This window comes from Mus caroli, unplaced genomic scaffold, assembly GCF_978045245.1.
Source record: "Mus caroli unplaced genomic scaffold, Mus_caroli_1 scaffold_1, whole genome shotgun sequence".
Classification (NCBI taxonomy): Eukaryota; Metazoa; Chordata; class Mammalia; order Rodentia; family Muridae; genus Mus; species Mus caroli.
Window position 1 is genome coordinate 177,358,458 of NW_028227256.1, and position 26,420 is coordinate 177,384,877.

Genomic DNA, 26,420 nt, shown 5'->3' on the forward strand with positions numbered 1-26,420 from the left:
GTGTCTAGTGTTGAAGTCTGTGAGTTTTCCCCCTTCCATGTTAGCATGTCCGTAAGTGTCACACAGGTCTTGTTTAGGCAGCCATGTTGATGAGACTTCATGGATGTAGCCTCTCTCATATTTCTAGAAGACACATTCTTTTTTTTGTTTTGTTTTTTTGTTTTTTCGAGACAGGGTTTCTCTGTAGCCCTGGCTGTCCTGGAACTCACTCTGTAGACCAGGCTGGCCTTGAACTCAGAAATCCGCCTGCCTGTGCCTCCCGAGTGCTGGGATTAAAGGCATGCGCCACCACGCCCGGTTTAGAAGACACAGCCCTCCTTTCCTCTGGACCTTAGCCATCTTTCCGCCCCCTCTTCTGTAATGTTCCCAAGCTTTAGATGCAGAGCTGTCTGTTGTATATTTTTTTCCTCTGTGTTTTGATTTGTTTTGTCTTTCTGAAATGGTCTCTGTCTATTGCAAAGATAGGCTTCTTTGATGAGGGGTGAAAGCTACATTTATCTATGGGTATAATGATAAATGTTTTGAATGTAGTCAGGGCTTATCTTGGTCTAGTAAAATGGTGGTTGTAGGTACTCCAGGAGCCAAGACCTCACTGGCCCCAGGAAGTTGGCAAGGCTTCCAGTAGCAAGCACGGTTTCCTTCTTGCTTTGCAGGCCTTACGACTGACTAAATAGCTATTAGTTACCAGCAAGGTATGCACGCCACAGTTAACCCTTAGGGTTAATCATGCCGTGCTGGATCTGTTGTGGTTCACGAGCATCATGGCTGGGTGTGGTTCACGAGCATCATGGCTGGGTGGGCTGTCGGTTGCTTCGCTCCCTTAGAAGATTGCGTGGGGCCTTCTGGTACCATGGAGATTAGCCCTCGGGGAGGAGGCTTTCAGGGTAAACCAGCCCAGGTCCTCTGTGGTGGATTTCATTTTTGACATCTGTTGGTTACTTTTCTTGCTGCCATGATAACTAACATACCTGAAAGAAGTGACTTCACTTTGTTTGTGTGTATATAGTACACACATGCTTGTGGGTCCATCCCTTCTTATTGCTATGATAAAATACACCGACAAAGAGTAACTAAGAGGACAGAGTGTCTATTTGGCTTATAGTTCGAGGTTACAGTCTGTCACTGCAGGGAAGCCAAGACAGGAACTGAAGCAGCTAGGTACGTCCACAGTCAAGAGCAGAGAGCAAATATGTGCGTGCAGGCTCAGTCCTTCTGTATATGATCCAGGGCCCCACCCAGGAAATGATGCCACCCACATTCAGGATAAGTCTTTCCACATCAATTAAGGCAGTCAACACAGTCTTTCACAGACATGCCTACAGGTCACCTGATTTGACAGTCATCGTTGTATCAAGGTAACAACTAAAAATAACCATTACAGCTGCTGGCCCAGCATTGGTGAGGTCCCAGGTTCCACTCCCAGCCGTGCAGAAATAAAAAATAAATAAAATAAAAACCAGAGGGCTTGAGTTTGGTTCCCAGCATCTAAAGTTCCAGCTCCAGGCAATAAGACATCCTTTCCCAGTCTCCTCAGGTCCCTGCACACACGTGGCACATTCTCACACAGATACACATGTACACATCACACGGATGTACATACAAATAAAAAATAATGTCAGTTAATTCGTTCTCATGATCTCAGCTTGCTCACAGCGCCTTGCCCCCTTCAGCATTTTCCCCACAGTCCTGTTTGCTCCCCTGCTGGTTTGGTTCTTCTCTTGGCACTTCTTCTTGGGGTACCGGTCCAAATGCTGAGGGAGGAGCACCCACCTCAGTCGCAAGCGACGCAGTGTTCAGATATTCTCTCGTGTCTCTGTCGTGTTAGCCTGGAGCTGGGATGGACAGGAAGGAGGGTTCTGGACGCACGTTCCTGGGCCATTTCAGAGAAGGCGGGGCAGGTACATCTGCTGCTGCTGCCATTTCCTGCTGAATGGCATGGTGAACAGATGGGGTTTCATCTGTTTCTTGTGCAAAGGGCACAGAGGTCCAGAAATGGATGTCACCACTGGAAGGCTGACTCCTCATGAATTTCAATCCCTGTGTGAATAATTGATGAGTCCCCTATGGTGTCATGAATATGTGGTAGCTCCTGGATCTTACATTCATTCTTATACATTCATTCTTTTCATTATGCTCTGTTTGTGATTTCTGCTCGAAATCTTTCATGCTGTTAGCACCTATACTTACTTCCCTCCCCCTCCTCCCCCCCCCACCCCGCACTAAAGCCCCCAAGCTGGTGTCAAATTCTTCCTGAGTGTGTCATACCTGACAGATCTCTCTCTCTCTCCTCTCTCTCTCTCCCTCCCTCCCTCCTTTCCTTTTCCTTTCTCTTCCTTTTCTTTTTCTTTTCCTTTTTTCTTTTTCTTTTCCTTCTCTGTGTGCGACAAAGTCAGATCGCCTTGGGCCAGCAGGTAAAGAAAGACATATGCCACCATGTCTGACTATCTAAGGTCCTCCTGGGGCTCCACATGGTGAAAGGGGAGAACCTGAATTGACGCTTGCAAGTTGTCCTCTGACGTCCACAAGCTGCTGATTGCCAGCCCCCAACACTAAATATAGTAAAAAAAAAAAAAAAAAAAAAAAAAAAAAAAAAAAACCACTAAAATTAAAAAAGATTTAAAATTAGAGTCTTAAGCTATTCACAGTACTGCGTCTCACACGAGCAGCCTCCTCTGGCTCCTATGAGCTTGCCCGCTCTTAATCACAACGTTCTTTGTAGCAAGAAGGAAGGTTGGGGCAGAGCCTGTAGATACAGCTTATAATTTATTTTATATTGAAACATAAACCTCCTTCACCTTTAGAGTGCAGTGTGAGCTGTTCAGCGTCAGCATACCTCTTCCCTCACTAAGTAAATACATCTTGTTCATCAGAGACGTAGTTGAGTATATTAGCATCTGGGAGCTCAGTCAGAGCACTCTACTTCCGGGGTCAGAGTTTGGCTGCCATGTGGAGACTTACTTTGCTTTGTTTGTGACCTCAAGTGCTTCTTTCATGATGGCCAGACTGGAGCTTTCGGTTACAAAGAGCACTAGGTGTAACACCTGGACTGTGTTCACCCTTCAGGCTTCCTCCCAGATTTGGGGCAGGACAAACACGCTCCTGGTCCAAGGTCAACATTGTGTCATTGTTTTTCAAGATGAGGGAAGGCAGACAATAGGATGCCAGAAGGAAATGTGCACATTTGCCTGTAGCAGACCCTCCAACTGGAAAGTGATATATCTGTTTTAGACTGCTCAGAGTAGAACAAAGTGCTGAAGTTTGGAGGAATCTTAGTCCTGCAGGAATGAGATAACATCAGAGCTCTTTAGAGCTCTGAAGTCTAAGTCAGTTGTTGCTCTTACGTAGGTTCTGTGTGGCCTGTGTTAGATAAACTCCAGATCCCTAAGAGATAAGATGAAATTTGGAACTGATATCAGTAAGAAAGGAAGATGAGAAGGGTGGATAAGAAGAATTTAGCCTAAGGCCAGCCTGAACACACCAGCAGACTCAATGGGGCTATGAGAGGATAGGGGACAACATCGGAGAGATAGATAGAAAGAAGAGAGTAGGTAGAGAAGGCCAAGAGGACCCAGAGAGGCCCAGAGAGGGGAGCCAGGAGCCAGAGAACCAAGAGAGCAAGTAACCAAAATAGCTGAGTTAAATGGCTTTGAGAAGCCTAGGGGAAGGGAAGGGCAGCCCAGCCCAGGGTGGGGAGGTTTAGGGTAGGGGTGGGATGAGAAGTGCTGGGAGGAGCATGGGGACTGAAGAAGATTTGTCTGGGGGTTTCTTTAGGATCTGACAAACAAAAGTGGTGTTTTGGAATGCAAGTGTCTCTAAACAGTACAAAGCTATAAAAGATTAACAGTAACATTTGTGAGATTCCTACAGCATGGGTACACACACCCATCCTCCCTTTTTAAAACATGAAATAAACCAGAGTCAAGGTTTTAGAAATGACGTTCAGTTGTCCACATAAAGAAACAGGAAAAAGAATGACTTAAGTTTTGCAGAATATGGTATAGATGACAGTTGGTGTCACTTTGTTAACCTAGAAGAGTCTGCCATTCCTGTTGAGTCGTTTCTCCTGTAGAAGCTTAGGATGCAGATCTCTGGTTAGCTACTACTTTGTAATTTAACTGCACCGTGAGACTGATTTGAAGACAGTGAATATACCATGAAGTACAATTTGGAATTATGGTAGAATTCATCTCTAAACAGTGTGGATTTATGGGGTAGAATGCACAGTGTGGACTTATGGTAACTAACACTCACGTGCGACTGGACCAGTTGCCCCTGTCTTGGCTGATTGATACTTTCCAGGTAATTCCCAGGGCCCTCTCCCAACACTATGCCCCATCTTTTCAGTGTGTGCACCTCCCGTGAGTCTGGTTTTGTTTTTGATATACAACTTTTACAATGTGCCCAAAATGTTTTGACGTTTGGGTATGAGGAAGTACCAACAAGGGGGATGCATAATTCTGAGGCTGACATTCTGAAAATAAATAAACAAGGAGTAGAAATTACTTTTAAAGGCCTATAGCATCTATTTCTGTCAGTAAGTATTTATTTACATTGTCATGTTATACTAATTATAATGTCTGTGCCAGGAAATGCCTGTAGCATAACTTGTATTAGCAAGAATGAATTAGCATGGAGTGAGTCACCATGACTATGACCCTTGTCAAGGCTGTGTCAGAGAGGTATGGACCAATAGAAATACAGTGCAGGCCGTATTTGTAATATTGTTTCTAGAAACTACACTAGGAAAAGCCTCTCCCCTTCTTGGTACATGTTGGAGTGAAACACAGGGTCTTGTGTAGGGCTGGCTAGCTTAGCACTCTATATGTATCCCAGGCTAGTCTCAACCCCACAGCAGTCTTTATGCCCCAGCTTCCTCAGTGCTGGGTTTGTAGGTGTGTACCAGCAAGCTTAGCTAATAACCCTTTTTTTCAAATTACATTTATTTAGCATGTGGGTGCATGCTTGTGAGCTTGGTAGCAAGTGCCTTCACCCATGCCCTTGTTTAGAGACAGGGTCTCACTCTTACTGAGGCTGGTCTCCAGCTCTCTGTACCTGGGCTGGCCGCAAACTGTGACCCTCTTGCCACCCCTGCTTCCTGGGTGTTGAGATTATAGGTGTGCACCACTGTGCCCAGTGTTTAATCTGTATTTTGATCTCGCAAAATTTACTGATGTAAAAGGCTCAAATACAGTGTTCCACATGTGCCTAAGGCTTCCAGTTACTGAATTGATTTCCATTTTAATTTAGTTATGTAAAATGAGCACTTCAGCTCCTGTCGACTCCTGTCAGTCAAGCACTTGACATGCGTTTTACCACCTTCCCCACAAGATAGGATCTGGTACTGCTTTCTCTTGCTGGTCATGGTCTTGGACTGAATGCTGCCATTGTGTACAAGCAACATCCAGTAGACCAGCAGTCAAACCTTGTGACTTCACATTCGCTTCCTTGGGAGGTACAAGCTGACATTGTCCACGAGGGAGCCCTGAGGGCAGCATCTTAGGGAGAGAGCACTAAGAAGCATTAGTCCTACACACACACACACACACACACACACACACACACACACACACACTGAAATTGGAACTGGGACAATGGCCTACTGGGTAAAGCACTTGGCCCACAAGTGTGAGAACCTGGGCTTGAGTTCCCAGAACATCTGTAAGAAACTGAGTGTGAGCCAGGCGGTGGTGGCGCACGCCTTTAATCCCAGCACTTGGGAGGCAGAGTCAGGCAGATTTCTGGGTTTGAAGTCAACCTGGTCTACAGAGTGAGTTCCAGGACAGCCAGGGCTACACAGAGAAACCCTGTCTCAGAAAAAAAAACAAACAAAAAAAGAAGCTGAGTGTGGCATTGCACATCTGTATTCCTGGCACTGGGGACATGGGGCTAGCCAACCTAGCCAAATCAATGAGCCTCTGGCTCAATAAGAGAAATCTTTAAAAAGGAAGTGGAAAGCAACTGAAAACTCCCTGCATCAACCTCTGGCCTCCACACTCGTTTGTGCATGTGCACCGACACAAACATTAAAATCTAGGCTCCAAGTGTCAGAGAGCAGGCAGTACTTGTTTTTCTGAGCCTGGTTCATCTCACTTTAAATAATTTCCAGGTCCATCCATTTTTCTGCACATGTCATGATTTCTTTCTTTCTTTTTTAATATCTTGTTGTGTCTATGCTCCACATTTCTCTTTTCCATCTATTGATGGAATTCCGGGCTGCTTCCATTTGTTAGCTGTTGTGAGCAGGGTAGCAATAAACATGTATGCGCAAAATATCACTGTGGTAGGACTTAGAGTTCTTGAAGTGTGCACGCAGGGGACATATATATATAGTTAGCTCACTTAGTCCTTCTATTATTAATTTGGGTTATGTTGTTGATTGAGGCAGGGTGTCGTGTAGCCTAGGCTGACGTTGGACTTGCTGTGTAGCCTGAACATCTATCTGGTCCTTATGGATTTCCCTACCAAGTGCTGAGATCCTAGGCGAATACCATCATCCTACTTTGTGTTTAGTGTTTTGAGAAGCCCATCCTGATCGCGGTACTACTTACACCCATTTCTACTCCCACCAGCAATGAACCAAGCTCACAAGAATCCCACTTTAAGAAGCATCGTCTGAGTCCTGTATGCTCTACATTCATTTTAGAAAACAGGGGAAATGTCAGTCTTCTCTGGTTCTCCATCAGCCCTCCAAGCTGGTATGCGGTTAACTTCTAGAAGCTTCTTGGAAGTTCGGTACTGCAGTCAACACTCATAACTAAAATGTGAAATTGAAAGGTTTTGACTGGCACTTGAAGACTGTTTGAACTCAATTGAGTGTGGTAAAGCTGCAATTCCAGCATTCAGGCCGAAGAGCTTGAGACTGAGACTCGCCTGAGCTACACAGCATGTTCCAGGCCACCCTAAGCTACTGTACGGAGACCTTGTCTCCAAAAACGAAACCCCAAGAAATAAAACAAGCACCAGCAAAAACTAAATGAAACAGTATTGAACGCAGTGAAGGGCGTGCGTGCGTGCGTGCGTGCGTGCGTGTGTGTGTGTGTGTGTGTGTGTGTGTGTGTGTTGGAGTGTCTAATGAGAAGGTGAGAAGGTACTGGAGTGTGAATGTTCCTTCCTCAGTATTGAGCTGGTGAGGAGTGGGCGTCTCTGGACTTGAGGCTAGTAGAGCACACCCTTGGATCACCATCTCTGACTTTTGACCTGACTATAAATTGGCAAATTCAAACGTAGGAGTCAGCCTTTGTTCTTTTTTTTTTTTTTTTTTCTTTTTTTTTTTTTTTGGTTTTTCGAAACAGGGTTTATCTGTGTAGCCTTGGCTGTCCTGGAACTCACTTTGTAGACCAGGCTGGCCTCGAACTCAGAAATCCACCTGCCTCTGCCTCCCGAGTGCTGGGATTAAAGGCGTGCACCACCACGCCCGGCTCAGCCTTTGTTCTTATGAAGGAACTTGGTATGTGAAAGTTAAAGTATTTCAGTCTGATCTGAATGAATTAAAGAAATACGGCATTTACAGTCTCCTAAAGTAGTTCTAGTCACTGGTACGTACCTAACTATTCCTGTGCAGCGTCTTTCACCTTAATCAGAGCTTATGCTTAATATCACTACATTTAAGTGTAAGAATCATGATTAAGTTTATGCTTCTTTTTGTTTTTGTTTTTGTTTTTGTTTTTTTTTTGTTTTTTTTTTGTTTTTTTTTTTGAGACAGGGTTTCTCTGTGTAGCCCTGGCTGTCCTGGAACTCACTCTGTAGACCAGGCTGGCCTCAAACTCAGAAATCAGCCTGCCTCTGCCTCCCAAGTGCTGGGATTAAAGGCGTGCGCCACCCCCCCCACCCCCACCCCCCACCCCCCCCCCCCCCGGGCAAGTTTATGCTTTTAACAAAATAAAGACTTCTATTTTTAAACTGTTAGAATGCTTGTTTGGTATCTCTTCCTTGAGGTTTTCTGGGCTTCCACATTTTATATAGGCCTTCCTTGAATATATTTGTTTGAAATTCTTTGGCTAAAGAGTCAACATGTCAGATGACTCACACCATGTACATATTTGGAATGCTATTTTGCCTCAAGAGTCTGGAAAGTCACTGTCATGCTTTTAAAGGCAAAATATGTTAGTGTCTGTGTTGTGGTAGTGATTCGGGGTTGCTGCTGTTTTGGAGAGATTTGGTCGAGACATAAGGACTTGAACAGATAGCCGTATTGTGCAGATAAAGTAAGTTTGAACACAAACTCCCAGGCACTGATGACCTGCCATCCTGTTAGCGCAGGGTTTGAACCACTGTCATTTAGCTCAGTCCTTTCCCCACTGCTGGCAGAGAAGGAGAGGGGTCTGACATCTTACTTTGAACTCCAGAGCTGACAGAGCTTGGTAATGGTTAGGATTTCTCGGGACGTTTATCCCCTTGTTCAAATGAAAATATTCTCATTGCAAGGCTTTAAGAGTGCAGACAGGGCCAAGCACTATGCATCCGGCCCTTTACCTTTCAGAGCAGGGTCAGGCTGCAGCTGGGAATCACCCCTGACTCCCCCCTCATAAGAAAACAATAAAAACATAAGCCATGTGTCGAACAGCCATGGGAGCCAGGGCCAGACACTGACAAACAAGACTTAGGAGGAGTCTGTGGGCCTTCAAAAAGCTTACATGTAAAGACACATCTGAAAGAGTGCAGAGTCCTCAGGGAGGACTCTGACTGGCACAGGGCTGCAGAGGAGTCTGAGGACTGAGACTGGGTGAGTGACTTTTGAGCCAGGCCTCGATGCATTGTTAAGTGTCCAGCAAAAATAAAATACAGAATAAAATCTTGGAAAGAGTTAAGACCCAATGCTAGACAACATTGGCAGGATTTCCTTTCGATTGACAGTTAAACTATTTATATCATTCTAAATTCCTTTTGATTAACAGTTAAACTAATGGTATCATCACAAAAGAGTAGGAGGCAAGTTGTCCTGAGGCCCAAAAGAGAAACATTTATGTTCCTGGGAGTGGCTTCTTCATTTAGATGTGTGGGCCTACCCCAAGACCACCCAGAAAGTCTCTCAACAGAAGGTAGAGGGCTCCTGGGAACCCATTCATTCAGTGATAGAGCTTTCAGGGAGGAGAAAAGCATTTGAACGTGGTCATTGGAGGTCTGTCTCTGTTTTAGAATGGGTGGAGGGCAGACAACAAGTTAAATATTCTTTTAGTTCCTCTGTCCACAGAACACAATGGTTGAATGTGGTATGTCTAAGCTGGCTGATAGGAGTCTCTCCTTCTTTAACAGTGTACCAGGCCTGGACGTAACTATCTGCTGGGTGATTATGAGAAGTCAGTCTGCTGCATGAATACTTTTATATTCGATTTATTAATTTATTTTATTTATATGAGTACACTGTAGCTGTCTTCAGACACACCAGAAGAGGGCATCAGATCTCATTACAGATGGTTGTGAGTCAGTCTGTGGTTGCTGGGAATTGAACTCAGGACCTCTGGAAGAACAGTCAGTGCTCTTAAACTGCTGAGCCATCTCTCCAGCCCCACATATATGACATGGTCCGGTGTATGACAAAGCTTCGGCAGTCTATGAAATTATACTTACTAAGGAGCTGTTTGGTTTTGAAACAGGGTCTCTTTCGTGTACCTGGGCTGTCCCTCGGGTGTTGGTCCTCCTGAGATTATCATGCCCAGCTTACCCAGGAGCCTTGTGTGTATGTGTTTATGTGATCACATGTGCATGTGAAAACCAGATCTCAGATGTGTTCCTTAGGAGCTGTGTACCTTTACATACATACATACATACATACATACATACTGCATGCACACTAGCTTAACAGGCTAGGTTAGCTGGCCAGTGAGCCCGAGTGACCTGCCCGTTTCTGCCTCCTCGCAGTAGGAGTCACAAGCACACACCCCACACATGGCTTTGTTGGTTGTTATTGTCTGGAGACAAGGTCTTTCTATGTAGCCCTTACTTGGATTGGTATCTCAGTGTTCTGTAATGAAGCTGGTTAGCATTATTTATCAGCCAGAGCCTGGTCAGTTCTAGAATGTTTGGACGAACTGTTTCTGAATATACTGTAAGGTTGAGTGTCCCTCGAGTCACTCACCGGGGCGTTATGCACTGTGAGTCTGCTTGGGAAGTAACATTTATTAAGCATTTGCTGTGTGGACCAAGTACTCTCCTAAGTGCTTTACCTGTCCTGTTACCTAAGCCACACAAATGACGTTTTGCCAGGTGTAGTAGCATACCAGAAGGTTGGGCTTTAGAATCATGAGTTCAAGGCCAGGCAGGGCTATGTAGCAGATTTGAAGTCTTCCCAGGCAGCTTGGCAATATCCTGTCTTAAAAGAAAATTCAAGAAAGTTAGGAGCTCAGTGATGAATAAAAGCCCTTGCTGCCATCCGGGGACCTGAGCACAACACCCAGAACCCACGTGGTAGGAGGAGCGGGCCAGCTCCTACAGGTTGTTCTCTAACCGTCACAGATGTGTTTGGGCACACACAAGCCCGTACCGAGAAATAGGCATGCACCTATGCACGTGTGCTCTTGTAACACACACACACACTCTAGTGTGAAGTGAAAGATGGTTAGGAGCTGCAGCTCAGCACTGGAACACTCACCTGGGGAAGTCCTGGGTTAACCCCTGGCATCACCACAACAAAACAAAAGTTCAACCTCTGGAGACGGATACTCAACACTCAGATATACGAAGTGGCTGCCACAGTATGGGGAGTGAAGGGGATTCACCAAGTGATGGCTGCTGGGCTCCCTCAGCCTCTTCTGATTCTTCTGTCCTAGATTCCCTGAGTGAGTGGCCTCTGGGTCTCTACGGTTAGAAGATAAAATACTGTACTTAAAGTGTACACAGGCTGCAGTACCTCCTCTAAGTTAGATGGTCTAAATTAGAAAGCAGCTGAGGTGATTTAAAGTAGAAATACAAACTGGGTGGTGGTGGCTCACTCCTCTAAGCCCAGCAGGCAGAGGCAGAGACAGGCAGATCTTTGTGAGTTGGACGCCAAGCTTGATCTACAGGGTGAGTTCTAGGACAGTCAGGGCTATCTAGAGAGACCCTGTCTCAAAACAACAAAACAAAACAAAAACCAGAAATAGAGTCAGTGGAGATAGTGTGCACATTTTAAGGAAAATGATTCCAGCCAGATGTAGACATTTTTATGTTTTTCTAAGAATGACCTTATATATGAAATAATGTCAGCTGAAAATAGGTCACAAGTATATAATGCATTTTATAGGATTAATATTGTAGACTTTTTGCATATGTAAGTGATATATGTATATGTGTGTGTGTGTATGATATATTTGTGTATATATCTATTTTCTGCGATAGGTTTCATGTATCCCAGTCTGGCTTCTGACTTGCTACATAGGTGAGAAGGACATTACATTCCTGCTTTGCCTCCCACGTACTGGGATGTCAGGCATGTGCTATTATGTCCAGTCTCTATGGCACTAGGGGTTGGACCCACAGCTCCTTGCACTCTAGGCAAGCGCTGTCGACTCAGCGACAGCCCCAGCCCTTGTTTGTGGACTTTAAAGAGGAGTGTACTTTATTTACATGCCCTTTGTTATTTTTCTAAGATTTTATTTTCATTATTTTCATTTTATGTGTGAACTGCCTGTGTGGATGTATACCTGGTGCCTGCAGAGGTGAGGAGAGTGCATAGGACCTCCTAGAACTGGAGATAAAGTTATTTGTGAGCCACCCAGGAATTGAATCTGGGTCCTCTGCAAGAGCAGAGAGTGCTCTTAACCTCAGAGCTGCCTCGCCAGTCCCTATTTAGATATTTTTAAGAGAAAAATTTCAACTTATCCATTTGTAGATGTTTTTAAAAGTACTATCACTTAGGTGATTTTTAAATTTTTACTTATTTTTATTTTTATTTATTTTCTTTATGGCATTTTTAGGTGATTACAGGAATTTGTTTTTTCCAGAATTACTGAAATAGTTGACTCAGACCCAGGCAAACGTCAATAATCTGGCTGACATACTTTTTCTTAAAATGGACCTTTGAATGATAAGATCTTTAAAAATGGCTGATAAGGGATTTTGATCTTTTATAGATCTGCTTGGCTTGTATTTTGACCACTGTTCTCTTGCTGTCCAGGCTGATGTCAGACCCCTAGGTTCAAACCATTCTCCTGCCTCAACCACCCAAGTACATGGGACCTATAGGCACTTTTCTAGGTATTTAAATAGCCTAGAGTTAATTATTACCCCCCTCCCTTTTTAAAGATTTATTTATTTTATGTATATGAATACACTGTAGCTGTCTTCAGACATACAAGTAGAGGGCATCAGATCCCATTACAGATGGCTGTGAGCCGCCATGTGGTTGCTGGGAATTGAATTCTGAACCTTAGGAAGAGCAGTCAGTGCTCTTAACCACTGAGCCATCTCTCTATCATAAATTAGGGTGTTTTTTTTTTTTCATGTACATTGGTGTTTTGCCTGCATGTATGTCTGTTTGAGGGTGTTAGGTCCCCAGGAACTGGAGTTACAAACAGTTGTGAGCTGCTATGTGGGTGCTGGGAATTGAACCCCAGACCTCTGGAAGAGCAGCTAGGGCTCTTAACCACCAAGCTGTCTCTCGAGCCACCCTTTCTTTTTAAAATGCTTTTGCTGGCAGTCATGAGGTTCGCCTTCTCCACCCTCAGTGTATCTTTAGAAGATGAAGGTGTAGTGAAACCGCAGACTAAAACGTGCTGTTTGACTTTCTCCTGCACACACACCTTTCTAGAAAATAAACACATAAACAGTGTGGCCTCCGGTGCTTTCATTTGTAAATGTTGCTGCTGTTTAGTCAAAGGAATAGTTCCACAGCTAGCTCTTACTTTTCTGGCAAGCGTGCAGAGATGTCGTGAGTGATTGATTTTAGCAGGTAGCCTGCATAGCCAAGAATTTCTTTCCTTAAGTCAGCAGCCCCAGTCTGATACCCACGCAGAACCACCCTGAGCACCTAGGAAGGCAGTGTGTGCAGGCGGCTTTCCACTCGGGCTTAGTGGAATGTCACACACGGGACAGCGGCTGTGAAGCCGTCATGCTGAAGTAGAACTGGGTGAGATTTGGGTGAGGTGACAGGTGAAGAAGAGGGAGGAATGGAGTTCACTGCTTTCCTAACTCCAGCGGAATGGAAAGTGGGAAACTGTTAGCCCCAGAGGTTAGGGAATGAAGTAGCCATAACTAAGTCCTTTGTCTTTGCAGGCATGGAGGGTCTTTGATGAGACGTTAAAACAGTTCCACAAAAGATGCGCTAATGGATGACAGCGACCCTCCTACATACAGTCTGCAGATAGAGCCACAAGATGGATGTCATCCGGGGGACAGCGTGGAAAGGAGAGTGACACGCTTGCCTTCTGTCTCAGACGAAAATGAAAATCAGCTTGCTGGAGACGGGCCTGCAGGTCTGACCACCAGTGAAGGCGCCATGGGGAGAGCCACAGTGTCTGAACAGGACAGTCTCAACAATAACGAAAGCTTCCCGTCCAGCTGCGAGGCAGCCCCCACGGAGAACGCAGAAAACACTCCAAGCGAAGGTCCCAAAGATGACCCACCTTCCTTGGGACAGGACCAAAACCTACCTGCAAAAAGAAGTCCAAGGGCCAAAAAAGGCACTCCTAAGAGCGCACCTCCAGGTGAGGCCTTCCGATTATCTTTGCTCTCCTTTAACAAAAATAAACATTTCTTCTAGTGTTGTTCTGCCGCAGCACCTGCGGCCCCACTGTGTGGTTCTTGCATAGCATTTGTCCCTGCAGTCACGGTCTATAGAGAAATTATAACGTGTTTAGTCTGCTTCCTTTATAGACCACACCGTGGTGTGCTGACCTTACCTTTTCCTTCTGCCTTACGGCGGCTTTGCTCTCTGACCTGGGGTGGTCTGGGCTAGTACAGCCTGCTGTAGGCTCTTCCTGCCTCCCTCTGCAGGTGAACTCGTAGCCTACACGCAGCAGTGCCTACACGCACCAGTGCCTACACGCACCAGTGCCTACACGCACCAGTGTTGAGGAAGCATCTGGTTTCAAGATCTGCCTATCTCTGGTTACAAAGTAATTCAGACTTTTCTTCAGAATATAGTTTGTCAGGTAAAATACAGCTCTGGGGTTCTGTGTCTGAATCAGCAGGCGGTCGTGGGGAAAGGCCACCAGTGGTGGGTTTTGTTTGTTGTTTGTTTGTCTGACTTTGTGTGGTTGGTTTATCAGAGGCATGCTGGCCTCGACAGTTCTGGCACGCTATTGGCTGGAAGTCCTTACTGGCCTGCACTTCACCCGGGGCCAGCAGTGCTTGCAGGAGGCCTAGTGAATTAAGCGAATGAGTCCCCCTCCCTCCTGCTCTTCCACTCGCTCGTACTTTGGCTGATAAGAAATGTTGTTACTCTATCTCCTGGTTTGCATTTGTAGCTTTAAAATTTAGAGCCAACTATAAAACTACAGGGCTGGAACCTGTCTCAGTAGATGCAGTAAGTCCTTACTGCATAAACACTAGAACCAGAGTTCAGACCCTTGCACGCACACACACAGTATGAGGTTGGTCTGGAGGCCTGCATGTACCCCAGTACTAGTAGGTAAAGAAAGGGGCAAGCTGGCTATGTGGAGCAGCTGAATCGGCAAGCTCCAGGTTCAGTGGGAGACCCTGCCTCAGTAAATAAAATGGAGAATAACTAAGGAAAACACCCAGCCTTAACCACTGACCTACCAACCTCTGCATGCACACATATACCTGTACACACGTGTCTACAAACATGCAAGCACTCATATAACCTGCCATTCATTCCTTATTTAATGAGGTAACTCATAGTTTGGCTCCAGTAAAGATAATTCATAACTTGGCTGTTCATGTTCCTTTGTCTTTTCCGGGTTTACTTAAAATATTTCACCCCTGGTAAGGGGTGTGAATACATTTTTCATAAAAGAGCTGATATGGTAAACATGATGTGCACAGTGCTGTGTGGATTAGATTGATTTTATAAACTGTCCTTCGAGGCACTTGTCTGTCTGTCTCCATAGTCTGATAGTGCTGTCTTAAGAACTGAAACCTGTCTGGGCATGGTGGCCCCCACCTGTAATCCCAGCATTTGGGAGCTGGAATCACAGACTTGCCAAGCAGGGCTACACAGTGAGCACCAGGTCATCTGACTACAGAGCTAGAAATCTCAAAACACAAGAACCCCTAGTGAGCCCCATACCTGTTAACAGTCCGTTTCTCAGAGCTATCCCTCTTGTAGGCAGTTACTAATTAATTTTTTGTCTCTATAGAATGTCCTCTCTGGACTCGGTTGTCAGTGGAATCATATAGATGGAGTTTTGGCTGGGTTCTTTCACATAACACATTTTCCTGGTTCACTCCGGCTACAATCTATTTACAGTCTCTTTCTTTTATGGCCAAGAAATGCTCCCTTGCATGGAGGCAGCACATTTCCTGGGTACTTGCGTGTACACGGTTGAGCACATTGGTTATTCTGTCTTTTGGCTCCTGTGTGTGACACCCCTGTGAACACACGTTCATTTCTCTCATTTATCAATGGGGGATGGTCTTTCATGGTAGGTAACATGATGTTTAACTGGAGAACTGCTTTCCAGCGCGGCAAATATGGAAATATGGGTGAGATACAGTTTCTCTGTCCCTTTGCCAACATTCGTCAATGTCTGGTTTCTTTATAATAGCAAGTTGTTAAAAAATGGAGATATAATTAACAAGCTACCAAGTTTGCCTTTTAAAGCCTACGGCACAGTGGTTTTATTACAGCCACAGAGCTGTGCAGCATTGGGTCCTCTGTAAAAAAACAAAAAAACTACGAACCCATTAGCAGTCACTCCCCAGTCCTCCTGCCCTCAGCCCCTGGCAATCAATGGCTCATAAATTTTGTATGACTTAACAGACAAGTTCAGATGAAGTGTCTATAAAGATTGCCATAACAACATTTGGTGTTTGCTCGGCACTAGTCACCATGGCATCTAAGCAGTAGACAAAACAGTGCAGGAGATAATCAGAACCAGAGGTAGAAAGCACGTGGGAGACTCGACTCTTCTAAATTGACGCTGCCCCCATGTTCAGCACCCTATCTGCTTTCACTTCCACCATGGTTTAAGGTATCTAGCTGGTCTAAGACCAGGAAGGCTGGGAACTGGAGGAAGACAAAACCTGGAAATGGATACTCCAGTCAGCCTGGAGTCAACAGTTAGCAAGGAGAGCTCTGGATTTGAAGCTATGCTCTGCCTGCTGCTGCTACCTTTATGATCTGAGATCAGGAACTCAGTTCCTTCCATGTCTCTGCTTATCACAAGGAAGCTGACATTGCATATCCTGAGCATTGTCCTGAGGACAACAGTCCTGTGCATAAAGTAGCCAAAAATCCAGTGTTTATGAGTTCGTGTGCTTGCTGTGGCAGAGTGTCCATCTAGGTGACAGGTCTTAGAGAATTCAGAACTAACAAATTAATCTGAGTGTGTCTTGGCTGTCTTGGCTCTTTTGTCTGTACTTCTCTTAAATCCTGTGTGTGTGTGCCTATGTGTGTGCCTGTGTGTATATGTACATATATAATACAGAGAATTGAACCTAGGACCCCCTCCTGTGTTTAGTGTTAGGTAGAAGGGACCCACTGGCATGCTACTGAATCTAAAGTAACAACTGGTGATGCCATAAAACATGAGCTCCCAATTGCATCTTACATGTCCGACTTTGACCATAAGACAGACTTTTCTAACTGCCCTCCAAATTCATGTGGAGTCACGTACGGATTCTGGAGACCCCAACTCTGGTCCTGGTGCTTGTGTGACAACCACTTTATTCATCAGCCTTGTCTCCAGCCCAAGATATATTCATTTAAAAAAAAAATCCCATGATCCCCTAGTAAATTTCTCCAACTCGAGAGGTTCAAAAACAGCACATAATATCTAACATACAGTTCTATAGGTTAGGAGTCTGCCCTTGCTCTCTGGGCTAAAGTGAGGTTGTCAGTCAACTACGTTCTTTGTAGATACTCTTAAGGGGGTTTCTAGACTCTAGCCAGTCTCTCTGTCTTTCTAGCTTCTAGCCCAGTGTGTGGCTCCCTCCCGTCCTCCATCGTTGCAGCCAGCAAAGACTTGTAGAGTCCTCGCAGATGCTGCTTGGACTCTGCTGCCTTCCTCTGCTGTATCTAAGGGTTCTCATGGTCCCACAGAGCAGTCCAGCAGAACCTCCTTGTTCAAAGATAACTGATGAGCAGCCTTAGATCTGTCTACTGCCTCAGCTCCTCTTTGACATAAGGTAATGATGTCATTCATGTCATTGGGACATAATCATTTTTTGGAGCCTTTATTCTGCCTACCCCGAAAATATCTTAACTAAGGCACAATGGCTTTATATAACAGAAAAATTCTGTACTTTATAAGTACTGCCATTACATTAATTTGTAGACCCATAGAGACCTCTTAGTCAGCAGGTGTTTATTGAGTGTTATGTACCATCTACCCTTCCTGCCTTCCTGTTCCTCGTGCTCAGGTGAGACAGCGAAGGAGCTAACAGGCAGTCCAGCAAAGGAAGCCCTGACAGGGTTAACCATCCCTGGCAGCATCCAGGGAGAGGTGTGGAAGCCTCCAGGAGGAATTGATGTCTCTGCGGAGATAGGACGAATGCAGGCCAAGAAAGGAGATAAGGATAAAGATGAAATATGTCAGAGCAGCCCCCAGTGCAAGGAGAGAGTATCCTTTGTGTTAGTGAGTCTCCATATTTTCTTTGGCTGAAGACAGCGAAAGGCTGAGTGGAGGGGAAATAGCAGGTAGTGTGCCAGAGATTTGGGGGATTGATGAGGCGCAGATCACAAATGCCTTGTGTTACAATAACCAGTTTGGACCTTCCCAACAGGCTTGAACATGACAGTAACTATGGGAGGCACAGCCAGTGCCCAGCAAGCCAGGGCGATGAAGAGTAGTCAGGAGGGAAAGGGTGAAGGGCTGTCTGCAGTGCCCATGTGAGGGATACTGGGAATCTCCATGGACAGAGACCTGAGATGTGCCCCTTCTCTAGTCACTGGGTCATGATTTCAGCCATACTTCTAAAATACAGCATCTGAAGCCGGCCATGGTGGCAGCGGTGGCACCGTACAGCTTTAATCCCAGCTTATGGGAAGCAGAGGCACTGATCTCTGAGAATTTGAGGCCAGCCTGCTCTACAGCATGAGTTCTAGGACAGCCAGGGCTATACAGCTACACAGAGAAACCCTGTCTCAACAATAATAATAATAATGTACTGAGATAGAACCCACAAAATGAAGCTTGAAAGCATTAATTATGCTAATGAAAGGAGAGAAACCACAAATATGGACTGTACATAGTAGACAACACTCTAGAGAATAAAGCACTTCAGTTCTGTACTTCAAGAAGTGAGTTGTAAGCCATGTAAGTTACATCTCAGCAAAAATTTGTTGAAAAGAATATTGAGGTAGTTATATAGTCCATAGCTCCATGAAAGGCAGAGATCCCTGCTAAAGGACAGTTTGTACCACGTTTTATGGGAACTGTATCAAGTGCTGTTACATGTGTTTCTCTTTGCTTCTCTTCAATCGTACCTCCTGGCTTTCTAAATCTTCCTAAATCTGATTCTGTTCTTCCAAAGGTAATCTATTGTCAGGAGATTTTAGAGAATTACAGATTAAAACAGGGGAAATTCTTTTAAAGAAATTTTAGTCTCTCCCTCTCTCCACAAAAAGCATTTTTTTTTTTTCGAGACAGGGTTTCTCTGTATAGCCCTGGCTGTCCTGAACTCACTCTGTAGACCAGGCTGGCCTCGAACTCAGAAATCCGCCTGCCTCTGCCTCCCGAGTGCTGGGATTAAAGGCGTGCACCACCATGCCCGGCTCAACACAAAAAGCATTTTTATGTTTCCAAATTTGAGCATGTGCCTGTGTCTTTGGTGAGAGAGAGAATTACTCATTAAATAGCCTCGTCAGTGCCCTAGTCCCAGTGCAGGTGGTACTGTGTGGCAGTCAGAGGACTCTGTGGCTTTGCTTCTCACCCTCCACTTCTGTGGAGTCTGGGAAGTGAACTCAGGCCTCCAGGCTTCCGCAGCAAGAGCCTTTGCTCATGTCATTTCCTGTCTCTATGCTTCCTTGGAAGATAACTTGATTTTGAGAGTCTTGTTCACCTTTTTGTATCCCAGAGAATCAGGAAACGTTTGTATTTGATAGCTGATGAATGTAGTGTTTCTGCGACCGGATGACCTTGATAACCTGGTGGGACTTAGCCATTCCGATATTAACCAGGTCTGGGTCAGAACTGAAAGTCTATTAATGTTCTATGAAACTTTGGCACTTGAGTTGTTTGTGGACAAGAAGTTTAAGAGTCTTTATTAATTTAAGGTTTAGGAATTTGAATAGCTAATTGCATGCTTGGGCAAACCCCTTGCATATTTTTCATTTTTAATAAGACCTGTTAGAATGTTGAACAGCTAATCAAACATCTAAGAGGAAAATTAGAGATTCCCAACATTGGTGCTAATTGGCATGTTCTACATAATTTAGAGCCTAATTTCTGGCAATATTTATGTGTACTAAGAGTGCCATGAATACGAAATGATAATAGCCTGAAGCAAGCTCTAGAAAGGGACAGAACTGGAGGGAATCGCAGGGAGCAAGAGGGTGGCCTGGGTACAGCTGCTGGGGGGAGCACGGTGGTGGCATAGATGTAGCTGCAGGGGACAGAGGGAGCATGGTGGTGGCATGGGTGCAGCTGCTGGGGGTCAGCTGCTTGGATACCTTCAGGGTTAAGAATGGAGAGACTGGCCCAAGAGTGCTCTCAGTGACAAACATTTGTCAAATCCCCTTCGAGTTTTCATAAAGTTCATTTGTGAAATGCTTTTTCAAATCCCCAGTGTAGCCACAAACACTGAACACTGAGTTTAGGATAATGTGCCTGGTTTAAAGAGCCCTGTATTTGAAAGGAAAAAAATAAGATCTTTAAGTTGAAGACGAGTCTAGCTGAAGGAAGTGGTACTCGATACTAAGGTAGATCCAGGCTGCGGCTCACTGTGATTTATTGAAGCTTTTAGTTAGGGCCATCCTCTATAAGTGCACAGCAAGCAAACAAGCTATAAAAGGCCTTGCAACTTCTGCTCAAGGAGAGCGCCCTCTGTGACACTTACCAGAAAGAATGAGAGGATTCTCTTAGAGGTGTGGCATTGTCATCCAGAGTCTGCCTTGACTGCAGTTTATAAGCAGAGAATTTAGCAGATGAGAGGTGTGACCTTTAGAACAGCCCAGGTGTTAACAGTCATTTTTAAATTGCCACCTAAAGCTGACAGGTGGTTCATGCCTGTAATCCCAGCACTTAGGAGGAGGCAGGAGATCACTCTCGAGTTCAGGCCAGCCTGGGTTATGTAGTGAGTCCCGGACTGAGAAGATCCCATCTCAAAAACAATAACAAAAGGCTACCTAAAATAAAGCCTGCTGACAGACAGATCCAGGGCCTACATGTGAAACCTTCTTTGTTTCTACCATTAATTACTTTATTACCACATGTTAATAGCATAGCATGACCCCAGTCTAACCTGGGCACCACAGCCCTGCTTCAGCCCTGCCCCCTCTGAAGGCAGAGGCTGTTACCTAAGGGCATGGGAGGAGACCTAGCCACACAGAGCAGGTGATAATTATGCCATAATTACATAATACATCCCTTTGACCCCAGGTCAGGCCGGAAGGACTTTGTCTCCTTCTCAGATTTATCTTACCCCATAATACTGGTCCTGGTGCAGAGAATTTTCTGTGTGTTTAGACAGTGACAATATTAGAAGTTAGAATGAAGATGCGTGGGAGAAAGTCTAGGGTGGGGACTGTATAGACCTCAAGGTTATGTTCACACCTGGTCACCCACAGGAATATGGCTGAGATGGACTCAGCATTCTGGGGTTTAAAGAAAAGCTACGCAGTGGCTCAGAGAATCGTAGCAAAATCACAGAGCTGAACGTACTTTCTCTTTTACTATTTTTATTACTGTAAAACATCAATTTGCCCTTAGCCACTCATTGCCCAAAATGGTTCTCTTCATTCAGTGGCCGTAATTAGATTCATATCATTCCTCGCTGGTGTCTATTTCCAAAACTCAAGCCACACCAAACAGAAGGTCCATGTGCATTAAACGGTATTTTCCCTTTTCAGTCTGTCTCTCTCCTCGTCTCCCTCTGCTTTGCTTTCATGTTTCCTATTGGTTTTTTGTTCTTCCTTTGGTCTCTGAGCATTTTTGAGACTGGTAACCTACTTTCATTAGTAGGCCTGCTGTTTTAGTCTTCCTCAGAAATGTTTTCCATCCTTCGATTTCTTTCCTTATTCCGGCCATTCTAAACTGTTTCTTTGTCACTTTGAGACTTTTGTTATTGGATGCTGGACCTGGTGAACCCTATGATGGCAGTGACTCTGGGAAGCAGAGGGGTGGCACTTCTTCACTGGGTTAACTTGGGTTCCTTTTCTGGGCTTTCGAGCTTGGCTCTGGGCTCTCTAACAGGCTGTTTGTGGTTCCTCCTCACTGCAGAGCCTCTCAGATCATGGATGTGAAAGCTCAGGGCTTTCTCTAAGCATTTATTCTTCCTAACAACCAGGACTGGCTTTGTAGTTTGTCAATCACATGGGCATTCTCAAATGCCCTGCTTTCTTTTCTTGAAGGTGACATTGTTCCTGACTTTCCCTCTCTGGCTTCAGATATCATTTTGTAACTCAACTAGTTGTCAGTTGACTTTCTGCTCACCTGACAATAATTTACAGCAGAGTCTGCCACTTCCTGCTCTGGAGGGGTTCCTACTTAGATGACACAGACAAACACCTGTGTCTGTCCTTCAGGTAACAGAGACAAGTCAGATAAAGGGACATGGGAGAGTGGGGCTGCCTCTCCTGCCGTTTTGCTTTGAAAACCTAACTAGGGCTCCATCACAACTGTGCTTACTTGGTCATTGCTGGCTCCTAGACCCTTTGGGTCTCATTTGTCTGGGATAATGTCTCACATTCATGGTTTCCGCTTTTAAATGATCCAGTCACACTATTCCTCTGCCTGGAAGCCAGCAGTCGCGTCTCAGCTGAGCTGGCAGATGGCGGATACTAGAGGGGCATGCATGCCAGGGTGCAGTCCTGGCATTTCGAGACAAAAGCTGTTAGAAGCTATCCCTGGGCTCTAAAGTGCTTCCTGACAACCCTCAGGCTCTCAGCTGACTGGATCAGTCTTGTGCCAGAGGCACAGAACTGAATAAATGTATCTCAGTCAAGATAGACTACCTGATCTTTGCCCCAAAGCTGTTACAAATTTTTAAATCAAATCAAATTGTTTCTCAGTCTTTTGCTAAAATCAAGTATAAAAGCTAAATAAAACCTTAACAGACACATGTTGAACAGTGTTCTCTTTTTTAGAGCTTAATGAAGTTGACAGGTGTTAAGTTAAATTAGGGCTTCTGAATTTGCCTGTCATCTGCAAAATGTATAAATAGCATCCCCACCTTGTTTGGAGGGTACTTTAATTGTAACTCACGTGGTTTTGCAAAGGAAGGTAACTAGAGTTTCTTGTTTCTCTTTAACCATCTGGATTCGTGTACAGTAGCACCGAGCTTTCTCTATATTGAGTGAGGCATTATAGTTAAGGGGAAATTGCATGCAGCAAGCAGTTCATGTTTTGATTTTCTTGCTTAACGATAAATGTGTTTTTACAAGAGAACTTCTTATGTACCACAAAGAATTTTAGAGATAACACATGACATATAATTAACCTTCTTAAAGTGAGAAACAATTAGAAGACTTATTGGGCATTGTTGCCAAATGTAACAATGTCAAAATTACCTTGAAATACACACAGACAACCACCAGGCTTCCATATTATACTTTGAATGTTCAAGTAGCTATCATAAAGTCATTTACTACAAGAGAAAGGTGCAGATTCACATCATGTTAGCCTGTAAGTCTATGGTTATACCTGTGTTTCTCTTCTTAAACGTTGCCCGACTAAAAGAAGCCCATTCTGTGCTGAGAAGAAACGAGATATGAAGCCATGGGAAGATGTGAAGGAAACTTGAGTGTCTAAGAAAAAGAAGCCATCCTGGAAGGCAATGCATGTTACTGTATTGGGGACACGAGCCCGCTGGTGCTCACACTAACAGTGTTGGTGAATGTTGAACTAAGTCTGTAACTATCATACATGCTCCTTTTTAAATGTTTTCATTTGTTCTTTTGTTTTAATTTTTGTTTTTCGTTTTGGGTTTCTCTGTGTAGCCTTGGCTGTTCCAGAACTCAGTCTGCAAACTAGGCTGGCCTGGAATTCACAGATTCAACTTCCTCTGCCTCTCTAATGCTAGGATTAAAGGTGTGATCCACCATGCCAAGCTATTTTCTACTCTTATATTTTGCTTTTTTTTTGGGGGGGGGGTGTCTTTTTACTTAGTCCAAGATGGCTTTAAATTTCCTACAAAGGATGACCTGGAACCGATTCTCCTGCCTCTGTTTAAGTGCTGAGGCACAGGAGAGTGCCACTGTGTCCGGCTTAGTTCTTATTCACTACAACATAGGGATGTAAGCTTTATTAGTGTTTGCCTTTGAATGGTTTTCTTAAAAGGGGGGAGGTTTATCTGTCTCAATGATCTCCTTCACCTGGCAGTGAGGGTCAGGAGCACACCTTGGTTTTCCTGTCTCCACTACTTTATATACGGCTATCGATCTTAGAAGCTAGATGCCCAGAGAAGCCAAAACAAAGCTAGGAATCAGAGTATAAGTAACTTGGATAAAGTACAGGAGATAAGTGTTGGAAGCAGGCCTGGCTTCTGGATTGTCCTTTCTCTGGTTCTTGGGCAAGAAAAGTTCTCTCCTCTTCTTTCTTTCTTCTTCCTCCTTTCCCTTCCTCCTCTTCTTCCCCCTCTTCTTCCTCTTTTTTTTTTTTTTTTTTTTTTTTTTGCTGTGCAAGGAATGTGGTCCCAGGCCTCATACCATTAAGCAACTCCCACTGCCTCATATTCCTTTCTTTTAAAAAAATGTTGTTAATTTTGTGTATTTGTGGAGGTCAGACCTCTGTGTCAGGTGTCATCAATTGCTTGTCCACCTAATTATTTTACATTTGATTGATTGAGACTGAATTTCTGTCCTGACTTGTTTTATGCCAACTTGTCCCAAGCTAGAGTCATCAGAGAGGTGGAAACCCTAATTGACAAAATGCCTCCGTAAGACGGGGCTGTAAGCAAGACTGTGGGGTGTTCTCGAAATTAGTGATTGAAGTGAGACAGCCCAGCCTATTGTGGGTGGTGCCATCCCTGAGCTGGTGATCCTGGGTACTATAAGAAAGCAGGCTGAGCAAGACATGAGAAACAACCCAGTCAGCAGCACCCTTCCATAGCCCTACATCAACTCCTGCTTCCAGGTTCCTGCCCTGTTTAGTTCCTGTCCTGACTTCCTTCCATGATGAACAGTGATGTGGAAGTGTAAGCCAAATAAACCCTTTCCTCCCCAAGTTGCTTTTGATCGTGGTGTTTTATCATAGCACTAGCAACCCTAATAAGGACAGTTTCTCACTGAACCCAGAGCTCAGTGGTTGCCTGTAAGTAGGTAGCCAGCAAGCCTTAGAGGTTTTCCCATACGCAGCTCTCCAGTGCTGTTGTTGTTTGTGACAGATTATCTTGTAGCCCACTCTGGCTTCAAATTCAATGTGAAGTTAAAGATGGCATAGAACCTCAGATCTTGCTGCTTCCGCTTGCCAACTGCTGGGTTTACAAATGTGTGTGTACCACCAGGCCAGCACTTTGTGTATTACTTAATCATCAAAATCTCTGTGAGGATCTTGACTGTTAGTTTATCAGATCTAGGGACGATTTGAGAACTCATCTCCATTTATGGTGAGTAACTTTCTACTCTAAGGTCACTCTGAAAGATAATGCTGTAACTGGGCCCTGGCTCCTCCCTGTTCAAAGCTCTTTGACTTATGGACTCTGTCTCAGTAGAGAATGTTATCCCAAGACATACGATATAGGTGTGGGTGATACATCTCTGCAGTTCTGTGTGTGTGTGTGTGTTAGGGTAGAACACAAATAGGTAGGAGATGTATGGAGTATTTCCCTAGGGATATAAAGAGTGTACTAGTCCACTAGAGCATTGGGTTTATGTGGTAGACAGAGAAAGGCAGGGTTTGGGGCACATTGTCAAAGGAAGGAAAGGGCTGCTTGTCTTCTCTTACTAGGAAAGACCCTTTCTGAGACAGACCAGCTGAACGATGCTAGTGACAGATGGGCAGCTCACGTGATTTGAACATGAGCATTGGAATCAGTCCTGAGGTTCTGGTGAATGGGGTTAGCGTTGCTAACGGTTAAAGTGGAAAGCGTGGGTGCATCTCACCGGCGGTGGTGGGACTCAGCACTCCGTGGTGACAGCTCAGAAATTTGCAGTGCTTTCTCTCCAGGGAAATCACCTTACTGAGGTTAGCGTTGCTACCTGAGTCCTCACAGTCTCCTGGGACCTACAAGTAGCTCTCACATTGAGGAGGTTCAGTTTGTTTAGCTGTCTCACAGGGTGACACGATGACCTTCCTGTTCAGGGATCTCTCACTGGAGGCAAGCCAGAACCCCAGAGTATTGTGTACCTTTCTTTTGGAAGAATCAAGTTTTTGATCAGGCAGTAAGTTGCATATATTTCTTTATCTTTTTATGATATGCCACGAGTGCGGCTCTGTTTGTGTGTGCCTCTGTGTCTTCATATTGAAGCCAGAGGACAACAGTGGATGTCAGTCCCCAAGCAGCGACCACTTTTGTATTTCCTCAGACATAGTGTCTTCCCAGGCTGGACCTCACCAAGGGCTAGGCTGGCTAGCCAGCAAGCCGCAGGAATCCACCTGTCTCTGTCCCTCTGGCAGTGGGATTAACAGAGTGTGCTACCGTGCCCAGCTTCTTTTTGTTTTGTTTTGTTTTAAACAGGACTTCTGGGTATTAATCTGGGTTTTCAAGCTTGTGAAGTGAACCCTTCTTACCAGGCCTCAGTGAGAGTTTTGCAGAAATGGTTGCATCAGTGTTCCTAACAACAGCAAACCATCAACCACTGAAGGAGGCCTTGCGGTTTCTGGGTTACTTCTACTTGAAAGTTATATCATGAATGCAGATGCTAGTTTAAAAGCATTCCTCCATGACAGGGTCTAGCCTAATGTGGTCATTTCTTTCACTTTCTATAGGTGATGCCGTACCTGTAATGCAGACGCAGAATGCAACGTCACAGGCTGGTGGCAAGGAGGAGGCTGCGGGAGTGAACGCGAATGACCCACCCAAAGCGCCAGCGCTGCAGCCGCTCTTCTCGCTGATCCGAGGCGAGGTGGCACAGATGGACTCTAGGGCACTTCCCCTCTTCCTCCACCAGGTATGACATCCATCACACCCACCCTAAATCCGGTTCTTCACGGTCGACTCATCCCACTCACTGTTGACCCTAAGTGCATGGCTGGTAGAAGATTTGGCATAGTCTGGGTGGT

General features: G+C 44.9%; 1 protein-coding gene across 1 annotated transcript in view; it reads left to right on the forward strand.

Moving 5' to 3' along the window:
- The window catches only part of Cnst (consortin, connexin sorting protein), an 80,958-nt gene that overhangs the window by 19,347 nt on the left and 35,191 nt on the right, over positions 1 to 26,420 (forward strand). The window contains exons 2-3 of the mRNA XM_021169968.3: positions 13,189 to 13,619; positions 26,127 to 26,308. Coding sequence (XP_021025627.1) covers positions 13,241 to 13,619; positions 26,127 to 26,308 — 561 coding nt within the window. The 5' untranslated portion in view covers positions 13,189 to 13,240. The remainder of the gene's footprint in view (positions 1 to 13,188; positions 13,620 to 26,126; positions 26,309 to 26,420) is intronic.